Genomic DNA, 12,633 nt, shown 5'->3' with positions numbered 1-12,633 from the left:
GTGATCCGTTGGACATATCTCTGTGATGGTGCCAGGTCAATTGCTAAAGAATGATTGGGACCATAATGCAATCCTGTTTCCTTAGTTTAAATCTAACAGAGATTAGATGTATTCTACACACTTTAATCCTTCTTCCTGTCCCATGACCCAGGGGCTAAGTGCCTGACGGCATTGCTTCCTTGATTTTGACCTTCAATTTGCTTCACTTTGCCTCAGAGGGGACTATGTGGGAGATCAGAGCTGATTTTCCTCTAACTGCACACCTTAAGTCAAATTCCTTTCCTGTTCTGTGCCTCTGTTTCCCTCTCTGTGAACACAGGCTCCCTTCCAAGCTTGGCTCAGACGCCTTGGGAAAAAAAAAATTTTTTTTTTTTAAATAACCTGACAAAGGAAGTCCCAGTCCTACCACTGTAACTTTGGACAACTCATTGAACAGCTCAGGCCCTTGCTCTTTCTATTTGTAAAAGAAATAGAGGTTTCTGAGAGAATCAAGGAAGACTGTGAGGTGAAAAGTGTTTTGCAAACGGGGAATAAAACATTATAAATGTAAATATTATTAGGATTCTACATACGATGAAGAGGAGGTGGAGGGGGAGTGGGGGGGGTTGGAGGAGGCGGCGGCTGCAGCAGAAGCCCACCGTGGTTCAGAGCCCAGGACAAGGAGTCAGCACCCGGACGCAGCCTATAGCTCAACCACCTAACTTGCTGTCTCGCCTTGGGGAATTAAGCACATGGAAGCCCTCTTCATCTATAAAAGGAGGATAATAATGTTCGGTTCGCTGGTTGTGAGGTTAAATGAGGTAAATCCTGCAAAGCACACGTTGCAGTGTACATAGTAACTAGCCCTCAGTAAATGTTCATTATATTCCTACTAACTATTCTTGCCACCGACTGAATGGGACCAAGCAAGAAAAGGAGATAAGCCATTTCTGGTCACGGTGCAAGACCAGAAGATCGCCAAAGGTCCCGCCGTCGGGGGCACCTAAAGCCCCCTCCCCAGCTAGACCGCCCAAGCCCCTCACCTGCGCGGAACAAGAAAACCCGGACGCAGGTCAAGTGCGAGCGCGCAGCCAGGCTCCCGCCCCGGCCCCAAGGCCGCACGCGAAGGGCGGGGCCGCTTCCTGCCGGCTACTGGGCCCCGCGCGCCCCCGCCGGGCGGTCTACACCGGGCGCCTGCGCCGCGCGAGCTCGCCGGAGGTGGGGGGAGGGGGGGCGGAGCCGCGCGGGACCGGGCGCGCGCGCGCGCGACGCCGACGGCCTCGCTCTACAGGACGCGGCTCGCGCCCAGGCGGAGGCGGCCGTTCCCGCGGACGTCGAGGGCGTGGCAGCTAGGCTCTGGGCAGCGGGCGCCTAGCAGACTGTACCCCGGCGACTGCCCGCCGCGTCTCCCCAAGCGCGGCCCCTCGCGGCGCCCCGTCTCCCGCGTAGCCCGTCTGGCCGCCCCGGCCTCTCCTTGCCTGCCTGCCTGTTTGCGGCGGCCACGCGAGCAGGTGAGTCTCCCCTTCGCAGGGTGGGGCCGGCGCCCGCCTCTCCGAGCAGGCTCTGCCCCCGGCTCTCGGTAGGATGGGGGGCACTGGGTGTGGCAAGTTAAAAAAAGAAACGGTCCGCAGGTGCCGGGGGGGGGGGTGGCGCTCCTGTGCCCGAGACCCCAGAGATGCTGCGCCTTTGCCTTCCGGGTCCAGCCCCTCTGGCGTCCAGGCTCTTCTCTGACAGCTCTGGGGTCGTGTCTTGGAAAACAAAACCAAGAAAAATGTTCTCTCTCCCAACAGCTGTTTGACTTTTTGAAAAGCTGACAGAGCCAGCGTGCTCCTGAAGGCAGAAGGGTGCAGTCCAGGGGCGACCAGAAGTTGGAAGCCCCTCCTTTTTTCTTGCTCTCCTTCCTCCGTGATGCGCGGGTAACGATTGCATTACCTATTCGATAACTTCTTGAAACTTGTCTGTCTGCTTCCATCTGCTGCCTGGACCAATAGAGCAGTAGTGGTCCGTTTTCAGGTTGCTTCGTCCCAGCTTCCGTGCAAAATCTGATCATCTCCTTCAGGGATTAGGAGTCTAGTGCAGGGAGCAGTTCAGATCCGTGTTGCAGATACAAACTAGGATTATTTAAAGTGATGTTTTAGTGCAGTGCTCAAAGCCAGAAGTATTTGCTCCTTCTTGTTGAAAGTTACCTAGCACACCACATTTATTCGAACTTTTAATAGAAGTCTCTGTATTTCATAGAAGTCTCAGATGTACAATTTCATAAGCGATTGACTTATTGGTAGCTGTGATTACATAGGATTTAAAGTGATTAATTTTAAGACTGTTTCATTAGCTCTGATTCAAAATACTAAATTATAAAAACACACAATACTGAGACTCAGAATACAGATGTTTGTGTATCAGCTAAGTTCGTGCTTTTTGGTGGGGATATTATATTGGTTTTCTAGAAATGGATTTTTGATGCGGGAAGACAGTGAAAGGCCTGAAAACTCAGAGCCCCTTCTTTAGCCACGCTGTCAGCTTTATGTTTTACCAGGTTGGCAAAACTTTTCTTTCTTAGCGTGGGAAGAGATTTCAGTGCTTTTCAGGAAAACAAGATTTGTCCCACTATTGAATTGTAACATCTGTAAAACTTTTAAACGTGTTCATGTTAAGGATTACAAATGAGTACAAATTTTGTATGGTACTAGAGGATATGTTGGTTGAAAGACTTAGGCAAAACATCATGAAAAATAGTGTGATTTGGAAATCTATTAGGCTGAAACCTGTGAAATAATGGGAGGTCTAAAGTTCAATACCGTTTGTTATTTAGACCCAAAGAGCTACAGAAGGTGGAGGTCAGACAGTGGATCTCCACTTTTTTCCTAGAATGTAGAGGTTATAGTGAGAGGAAATGAATTACATACAGCGAAACGAATAGCATCAGTCTTTACATCTCTACTTCAATTATTCTTTAAAACCTGTTATTTTCATTTGTTCTGACAAATGTGAAAAGAGGGCATAGGTCATTGAAACATACAAAATTCAAAAATCTAATTTTCATCTTTACTGTTGCACCATTTTTTTTTTCATACCACAGCTACTAAAAAGTAGTAAGATTCTACCTAAAAGTAGTGAGTGGGGAGGAAGTGGGAGATAGAGGCTTGTAGGATAGCTATTCAGAACCCCCACATTGACAATCCAGAGGGTTTTTTTTAAAAAAGGAATTTAGTCTAAATTTATAATTTAGACGTTTTTATAAGGTATTTAGTAGTTCAACAGCATCTGTGAGTATTTTCCTCATTTTATATTGAGAGGACAAATGTAATACAAAAAGCCAAGTGACTGTTCCAAGGTTATTCAGCAGGGCACTTGTAGAGCTGGAAATGGGGTATTTTGTTTGCTTCCAGTATTGATCAATAGCATTTTGAGCACATCAAAACGTAATAAAGTGCATCTAGCTAAGGTATTTTAAATGTGCACCAAGTTGAGAAGCATACTATTTTGAAAAATTATTATTTTTTTAATCCTGGAGGAGGAGGAGGAATTTACCTTTTCCTGATCAGAATTTAAAATGCAGAGTCAAATCCATGTGCTTGACATTTTCCCCTGATGGATTACTTCTGTCACTAGGCTTGTAGCAGAGCAGAGGGTCATGCTACTTGGAGTTTTCCACTCATGTGATATTTCCATGAAGAAACAATTTGCCAGAAGCCAGCCACAGCTACCGTTGTGCTGCAGATGATGCTAAACCCTGATTAGCACAGACCTTGGCTTACAAAAGCTGGTGGATATCGGTTCAGCCCTTTCCAATCAATATTTTCCTGAGTTAGTAAACTGAGGGACAGGTTAGCCTTGTAGGAGTTGCAGTGAGGCAGAGTTAGCAACAACTCCAGTAATATCAGCATAGAGGCTGTATACTTCTGTAAATTTTTTTCTTTTCCTTAATAAAACCAAACAACTTAAGTACCAGCTGAGTTACCTTATAAGATGATTTCTTTACAGATGTGCTAGGATTGTCTTTTCCACTGGTTGACTCTGATCATATCTCTCTGTTCAAATCTGGCTGCATTTATGATGTCAGAAAATTGTGAAATGGTTGATGATGTTGACTTAAGCTATATCCAAAAAAATCTCATGGCAGGCGTTTAGCAAGAGAACCGTCATATGAAGGACAACATCTCTAATACTGTGTGCACTGAATTACAACATAGAATTCTTTGAGGCCCATAAAAAGTGCACCATGGCCTTTTCTCAGTTAGCTCTCTGGGGATTTTTTTGTTTTTTTTTTTTTGCAGTACACGGGCCTCTCACTGTTGTGGCCTCTCCCGTTGCGGAGCACAGGCTCCGGACGTGCAGGCTCAGCGGCCATGGCTCACGGGCCCAGCCGCTCCGCGGCATGTGGGATCCTCCCGGACCGGGGCATGAACCCACATCTCCTGCATCGGCAGGCGGACTCTCAACACTGCGCCACCAGGGAAGCCCAGCTCTCTGTTTTTAAATCTTTAAATGATTTCATGCTGGAGCTATATTACTACTACCAGTGGTTGCTCTGGAGCTGATTTTATTGATAGATCTGCAACTGAACAGTTTTCTTGAAATGATACAAAGTGTTAGTTTTATTTTTTTAGTTTTATTTTTGTATCCTTTTTGTTGCTTGGAATTAGATCATTTGGGTGTGCATTTTTCTCATTTTGTTATTTTAATATAAATTCCACCGAAGGTTCTGATATTATTGGGATCCTTTCGACCCAACAATACATTGACATAGATTGTGCCTATGTAAAGATAATTAGTTATCGACCACCAACTATATGCAAAGCATTATTCTGAGCACCCAGCATGTATTCTCTCATTTAATACTTCTAACATCATTATTGGATAAGAATTATTATTATCACCCCCATTTTATAGTTGAGGAAATAGAAAGGGAGGCAAAGTAATTTACCTAACATAGAATACAGGGGACAGAGTTTAAATCTAGAGGAGTCTGATTATGGAGCCTGAATCTTTCTGAGATATATTTAAATATTGTTCAAACTTGTTTGCAGTTACTATGGTATTTCATTAATCCATCCTTTTAAGCTGTATCAAATATACACTACTGTATAAGTGAAGAAAATATAGCAATACTATAAAGATTATTGAAATATCTTGGGACAAAAGGCAAATAATTTAACAATAATGTAAAAAAATTGAAGGGAAAATACCTATAAAGATATTATAGGGGATAACTGACAAAATGTGAAAATCGACTCTGATTTAGATAAAAATATTATATCAATGTTAAAGTACTTGGTTTTGATAATTGAACTGTAGGTTGTATAAGAAAATGATCTTATTCTTATACACTGAAGTATTTGGGCGTAAAGGGGGCATACCCTATCTTAGTCTCAACGGTTTGGGGAAAAATGTATATGTATTAAAATGAGAGAATGATTTTTAAAATAGGCAAAAATGTAAGTAATTGTATACAGGAAAAGGGTACATAGGAATTCCTTATACTATTCTTACAACTTTTCTGTTTGACATTATATCAAAAGAAAAAGTTACCCCAAAATGAAGGTAGAAAACAGGAAATGAAGGTGTAACATTCTAAGAATTTTTTTTTTTTAAGTCAGGTGAAGGATTGTTTCTTGTGCTCTGATTTTCTTTTTCTTTTAGAGGTTGGAGGAAGGAACTTGAGACAAACAGAAAATCTTATCAAAAATAGCTTGACTTTCTCAAATTTCAAAATCTAGCCATTCAAAGCTCCCTAACACTCCAGCCAGGCCAGGTGTTTTCGTCACCTCTTTTTTTTTTTTTTTTTTTTTTTGCGGTACATGGGCTTCTTCTCACTGTTGTGGCCTCTCCCGTTGCGGAGAACAGGCTCCGGACACGCAGGCTCAGCGGCCATGGCTCACGGGCCCAGCCGCTCCGCGGCCTGTGGGATCCTCCTGGACCGGGGCACGAACCCGTGTCCCCTGCATCGGCAGGCGGCAGGCGGACTCTCAACCACTGCGCCACCAGGGAAGCCCCTCACCTCTTTTTAATGGGGAGGGGGAGGATAAAGACATTAGTGTCTCAGAGATAAGAGGTAAAGACAGCCCACTTTTAGTGATACTGAAAGTTAAATTAGGTTGGTTATATCATTTCCCTGCCTAAAACCTTCAATGCCATGCTAATATTGACTAATTTTTATGTCAGAACTCTGTAACCCTACTTTCAAGGCAGCCTGGCCCAAACCTACCTTTCTCACTTTGTTTCGTGCCATCCCCACCAAACCTGGTCCACTCTGGCCACACCAGATCTCATGATCTGGTGCCTGCTCCTCTTTCTGTCCTCCTGCCTTTGTCCGTGAACTGTTGGCTTCGCCTGGAATGCACCCCATTCTCTTCCTGCAGAAATTCTGTTCCTCTTTTAAGTCTAACCATAACCTCCTTTGGGGAAGCTGTTTCTAATCTCATGCAGAATTAAATTTTCCTTTGTCTGTGCTGCCGTATCAGAGGGGTAAACACAATACTACCTGCTTGCGTTCAGTAATCCTTATTAAGCATATACTCTGAGCTAGAAACTGTGCCAGGGACTGGGGATTCAAAGGTACTCAAGCTCTGGTAGCTTAAGAGTGATTTGTAAACAAATAATCAAGTACATAACAGAGAATTGAACAAAGCTACGGACTCTACCTGACAATTTAGGCTTAAAGAAAAGATTACAGTGAAAGTCACAGTGAGATACCATTTTCCCCCCCAGCACGCCCCTGTCCAGATCAGAGATTTCCAGCACAGTCATCTACTTAAAGGAATAAGTTTTAAACAGTTGTAGTACCAGATAGGTATATTCAAAGGAAAGCTAAAAATACAAGTCTAGAACTCAGGAGAGAGAGGTGGAGTTCAGTGTGCACAGGCAGGAAAGACCTGGGGGCAGATGAGAATCTTTCGGGATCCTGTCGGTTTTCAACGCATCATAGCCTCCAATGCCCAAGATTCTGCTCTTGCTTCCCCCTCAATTTTGGTGACATCTTTCCCCGCTTAAGAATTATTGAAGCGAGAGACTGTATTGATATACATGTGTTGTGTGTGTCAACCACGGGGAAGCAAGAAACAAAGTTGAGAAACACTGGTGGTGGAGTAGTTAAAATCCTTGGGCCTCGATAAAACCACCCAGGAAGGGTAAGATGAAGAAGAGGATGGGGTTGAAACCTCGAAGAAACGTTGTAAAGGGTGAGTAGGGAAAGAGGAGCCAGTGACAAGGGCAGCTGGGGAGGAAGGAGAGCCGGGAAAGACGGAGCCCGGGGAGGGCATGGGCACAGAGACGTCCCAGAAGGAATGGGTGGGCGGCGGTCCCGAGCTGCAGAGACAGGCAGAGGCCTGGGATTAGGACACCACGAAGAGGCTGTTGCTGTCCAATGGGGGCAGTTTTAGCTGGAAGAGGGTGGCAGGAGTCCTGCAGTCCTGAATTCACGAGTGGCTGGAGTTGAGGAGACTCCTCTTTCCAGGAAGCCGGTAGGAAAGGGGAAGCAGAGACAGAGGGAGGTAGATGGAGGGGCAGGCCGACTCCAAATGGAAGGTTTTCTTTTTTCAAGATTGGGCCGGAGTGGGGGTGGGGAATCTTGAAGAGGTATGTTTGCTGAAGAAGAGGAATGAATGGGTGGAGATGGAGAAATTAAAAGTATAGGAGCCAGTTAATGGAACAAGGTCCTTTGGGGGTATTATTGAAGAGAAGAAATTCTTGCTTTGGTGGGATCTCCTTGAGGATAGGAACCATGTTTTATTCATCTCATAGCTCGCGGTACTTGGCATGGGCATGCAGTAGACACTCGGAAAATGTTTCTGAAAACAAGTAAAGATTTTACTTTTTAGAATTAGTCTTTCCTGATTGATACAGTGGAATAACGGGGGGGAAAAATCACTATTTTTTCGCAAAATTAACATTCTGTACTGTTTTCTATATAAGCAATATATTTGCAACTTCGTGTTCTTTGAAATAAAAGAGAAAATCACAAAGGGAATATTGAAGTAGTAATAATCATGCTCACTTAATTTTTCTGTGCCTGATAAGTGTTACTTAAATTCCAGCATTTTGAAATGTGTTATGTTCAAGGCACTGCTTGGTGGATGTGGAGTGCAGTTCATCAGAAGAGACAAAAATGCACGTAAACAGTCCTATAAGACAGACTCTGTTCATTATTTAACAGTGGGACACTATCAGCTCCATGCTTTGGGGTTAAAATTATTGATTTTTAAGCATTCAGAGAAAGGACATTTTTAAAATTGTCTTCTATGTCAGATTTTGCCTGTTGTAAATATTACTGATATTAGCAAAGACCAACTTTGTATAGAACTTTCGGTTCTGTGTAACTTAGTTCTTCGAGAGTGTATTCAAAAAGAACAAATTGTTTAAAAAAAAGGTAAAGTCAGCTTATTGCAGACCATATTTTAGGGTGCAGATGGTGAGCGAATCAGTGTGGGTTTTATTCTGCTCTGCCAATTTCAGTGTTGCAGACCTAAATCCCAAACAAATATGCAAAGGCAGCTCTGGTTCACATTTTCCTTCCTACTGCTTGTAAACTGGTGTATCTCATTTTGTATTATACCCCCAGCTCCATTTCAGTAGAAAACTTGCAGCCTTTTTTTCGTAATATGTCGTTGCCAGTGAAATATATTACATAAAGTATGCTAAGCAAATCAAATTAGTATGTATAGAATTCATTTATGAGGACTGTAATGAGGTTATTTAAACTTTGAGTGATCTTTCCTGAATAAAATTGCTTCATTTGACGAGTCACTGTCTTGAGAATTAATTGGAGCGTTATTGGGCCTTCAAAGTCTTATCTCTGTTGTTTTCTTTTTTTTAACAGTAGATGCCTGGTAGACATCTTAGAACTTTAAGAACGGAAAAGACCTGCTTTTAGGGGATAATGCTGAGGGACACTATGAAATCTTGGAATGACAGCCAGTCAGATCTCTGTAGCAGTGACCAAGAAGAGGAAGAAGAGATGATTTTTGGTGAAAATGAAGATGATTTGGAAGAAATGATGGATTTAAGTGATCTGCCTACCTCACTTTTTGCTTGCAGCGTCCATGAAGCTGTGTTTGAGGTGCCAGAGCAGAAGGTAGGCATGTACCCTGCCTTTCCCTGCCTTTGATAGTGTGTTAAATGTGTGCGGGTTCGGGGAAACAGCATGTCGCTGCCCGTTTGCAAAGTTTATTACTGGTCCGTGACTACTAAGTAGAGAAGTGTGCACCTAACTTTAGACATTGCTGGGGCATTTTTATTATGCTTTATGAGACTATCAGTCTGCGACAGATAGGAAATATTTAAAATCCAGTCCTTCCCCACAGACATTTTGAGAAGTACTGGTTTCTAGTGAACTCTGAATCAAGTCCTATTAAGTTCATCCATTTATTCATGCAGTCATTCATTTTTGGAGCCTGTGGTTAAAGAGAAGCTAAGTGATTTTTAGCCTGGCTTCCTATTACTTGGGAGTTTATTCACAAAAGAAGGAATTATTTTAAGCCTTTTTCTAGGGCTAATTACATAATTAGGACTATTTATGATTTCATTTTAACAGAGTTGTTAGTATTTCTTGTTTTACTTTCTACAACCTGGCCAGGGCAAAATGATTGAGTTTATTTTTTTAAAAGGTTACTCTTCTTTAGTTCATTCATTATTTAACTGGAAAAAGAGATTGTATGTGCGCTTTTGGTTCCGTCGTGACCTCACAAAAACTTGTGGGTCTTAGTCATACAAAAGTAAAATATTTCTGCCACTGGTATGAATTTTGCATGTTCTAAGACTTCGTTTAAAAATCCTATCACGATCCTTTTAATTTGCTATCTATGCCCTCTAAGTATTTTCCTTCCAGTGACTCTCATGGAGCAGAACTTGATACAGTTTGACTCAGTAGATACTTGAGTGCTCCAGTGTGTAAGGCACTGTACCAGTTGCTTCAGGGAATTTAAACAGCTTCTGCCACAGAGAGTTTACAGTCCTGCAGTGGAGATGATCAGTAATTTGATGTAAGATAGAATACTCGTGCCTTTAGAGACACTTGAAAGTACTGAGGTAACAGAGGAGTAGGATCACAGCCAGCTGGAATAAAAGAGCTTACGGGGAGACGCATTGCAGAGGAGCTTTGTGAGTTGGGTAGGAGTTTAGCAGGGAAGGGAAAGGCAGCTCCAGCCAGAGGGAACAGAATGAGCGAAAGAGCTGAATCAGGAGAGCGTGGACCGCTTACTGCAGGGAGTAGTGAGCAGTTCTGTGTGGCTGGCGCTGAGGTAAGATGTAGCCAACGTCAAGAGCAGTTGGGCTGGAAAGGTGAGTGTGAGGCATCCTGCAGACTCAAGGAGCTTGCCCTTCTGTGGTCAGTAGCCTCTGAGCAAAGGAGTGGCAGTCAGAATTACACATTGGGAAGGTCAGCCACAACCTGTAAAGGGCAGAGCAGTGGCAGGAGAGCCAAAAGCAGGGCCCGTTGGGGTGCGCTTGTGGAAACCAGCCTAGAGGTACAGGAGACCTGGAAGGGGAGAGGGAGAGGGTGGCAGCCACCAGGTTTTTACCGTTTGGGTTTGTTTACATTTACAAATGCTATTTTCTTTCCCAAGTTCAGTCACAGTGTAGACATTTTGAAATCATTCTTCCTAGTTTTCTCATACGTTTTAAGAGCTCTAAATTTTCATGTAATAAATAATTACATTGACTTTGTTGTTTGCTGTTGTGAGAAACCACATGTATTACTAGTTTATCTTAAAATTCGTAAGAATTTTTCAAGAAACCTCACAATCTTATCTGTCCCAAGTTTTTCATTTTTTACTATAGCCTAGGGGTTTGTTTAACTTGCCGAAGTGATGAATTCTGGTTGGTTTTCAATTTTAAAACCATTTGACGTTGTATCTAACCTAAATTTATATTGGGAATCATATCACCAGAAATTCTAGCAGCAGTTCAGTGGACTTCCCGTTACATACAGTTCACATTACAAGTCATAGTAAATTTTATATAAAAACCTTCATGATGATATCTGAAGCTGCAGAATATAAAATGTTTATATAATAAAATTATATATGGATCATTAATTGGATATAAAGTGTAAGGAGAATCAAATGTTTTCTTTATAGTTTGCTTCTCACTATCAGTGTCTTATTTTGCTTTAGTTTCTTCTGGAATAACCTGTTTGTGCAGGTCATCCACATACGTGCAAAAAACAAAGCGAAACAAAAACCACTTCTGATGGATTATGGACAAAATAATTCTGATTGCAATTAAATGTTTTATTTTCAAAAGAATTTTAGTTTTTTCTCCAGGTTTGAAAAGGTTTTTGTCTTGATAATTTTATAATTGTTGGAATGCGCTTCTACCCTCTTCTGAATGGTAGACTGAGTAACACAGGTGCCATTGTCATGTGAAGGTGAATCTTCATTTTAGACTGCTGGAATTGGGCTCTACATTTTCATCAATTTTTCTTGAAAATTGCATGAGGTTGGGGAGGAAAAGTAAAGAATATAGGAAACTGTAAGAAAAATAAACCGAGGAAAAGGCTTATCTCGTCATTTCTGTTTCTGCAGCAGCACGGTTGCTAGTTTTTATACATGTGCTCAGCTAATCAGCGGCTCCATCTGGAGCACTGCAGGTTTAGTACCTAATTTTTCTGTAACAGATTGGAATTTGTTCCGTGTGATTTTATTAACTTGACATTTTTAACCCCAGTTTTCCCTTTCTTAAAATAAGGAAAAATTGAGCAGCCTTCTGGTTTGAACATGAGAGGTCTTCAAAATGCAATTTAGGTTTTTATGATGGGAGAAACTGGAGTGATTCTCCTTCTGATTTAGGTCTGAGTATCTGAGGGGACTCAGTAAATGTTGATGCGAAGCAGCATTCCGATAGGACTGACTTTATAAAGAAATGCATGTGGCTTTTGGATTAGTCTCTTCGCAAAGCACTACCCTTCGCACATGAAACTGTTTCCACTGACCTACTCACCATACGACATTTGATTTATTTTTCTAATGACGATGGTTGGGGTATATTAAGACATCTCTACTTGCTCTCCTGGTCCTGCTTTTTGATCAGTGACACTTAGCATCTAATACAGTTCCCAGTACGGGGCAACACCTGTTAAATGTTTGTTGAATGAATGGATTATGTAAGATATTTGTGGAGGATTAGTGATACAGAGCTGTGGTAGAGAAACAGACTTATAAGCTGAGTGAGGTTAAGTAGTATGTAGAAGATTTAATCTGAAATTGTGATTTCAGATACACTGGCGCAAATTCTTCTGTGGTCTGTATAATCATATTCATAATATAATCTTTCTGTCGAGCATTTGGTTTCTATACCCTCCATTTAAAGAATAGAAAATATTACTTAAGAAAAATAAATGATATCTGGAAGTTAACTGAAATACCCTGAGTCTCTGGTTTTTAGACCTAATCAATTGTTGAGTGTTCTAATACAACCTTCAATCCAGGAGAAATGAATCTTTTGAGGAAAGTGATTTGTTTTAAACTTGAGAATTGAAAAAGGGGATTCAAAGGAAGAATGTTAAAGTGAACTGTATTTTTAACAGCGCCTGGAACATAATATGGTTTCAGTAAATATTTGTTCAATTGAATCTGTAGTGCCATTCTGGCCAAGAATTAGTAAAAATTTAATTAACTTCAAGGCTAGATTAAATACTAGAGAATCATAGAAGTTTAG

At 41.9% G+C, this 12,633-nt stretch overlaps 1 protein-coding gene across 4 annotated transcripts in view; it reads left to right on the top strand.

Annotated features, from left to right (window-relative positions):
- The first annotated feature begins 1,329 nt into the window (after positions 1-1,329).
- RCAN3 (RCAN family member 3) overlaps positions 1,330-12,633 on the top strand; it is a 28,770-nt gene continuing 17,466 nt past the window's right edge. The window contains exons 1-2 of one of the 4 annotated variants that reach the window (XM_082832444.1): positions 1,330-1,490; positions 8,801-9,052. In XM_082832444.1, coding sequence (XP_082688570.1) covers positions 8,858-9,052 — 195 coding nt within the window. In that variant the 5' untranslated portion in view covers positions 1,330-1,490; positions 8,801-8,857. Of the gene's footprint in view, positions 1,491-1,827; positions 1,896-8,640; positions 9,053-12,633 lie in introns of those variants that run through there. The other 3 variants (XM_082832442.1, XM_082832445.1, XM_082832443.1) reach the window with 3 other exon arrangements.

Source organism: Leucopleurus acutus (assembly GCF_964270905.1).
Source record: "Leucopleurus acutus genome assembly, chromosome: 2".
NCBI lineage: Eukaryota > Metazoa > Chordata > Mammalia > Artiodactyla > Delphinidae > Leucopleurus > Leucopleurus acutus.
Note: the sequence above shows the minus strand (reverse complement) of the source record. Positions and strands in the feature narration are given on the sequence as shown.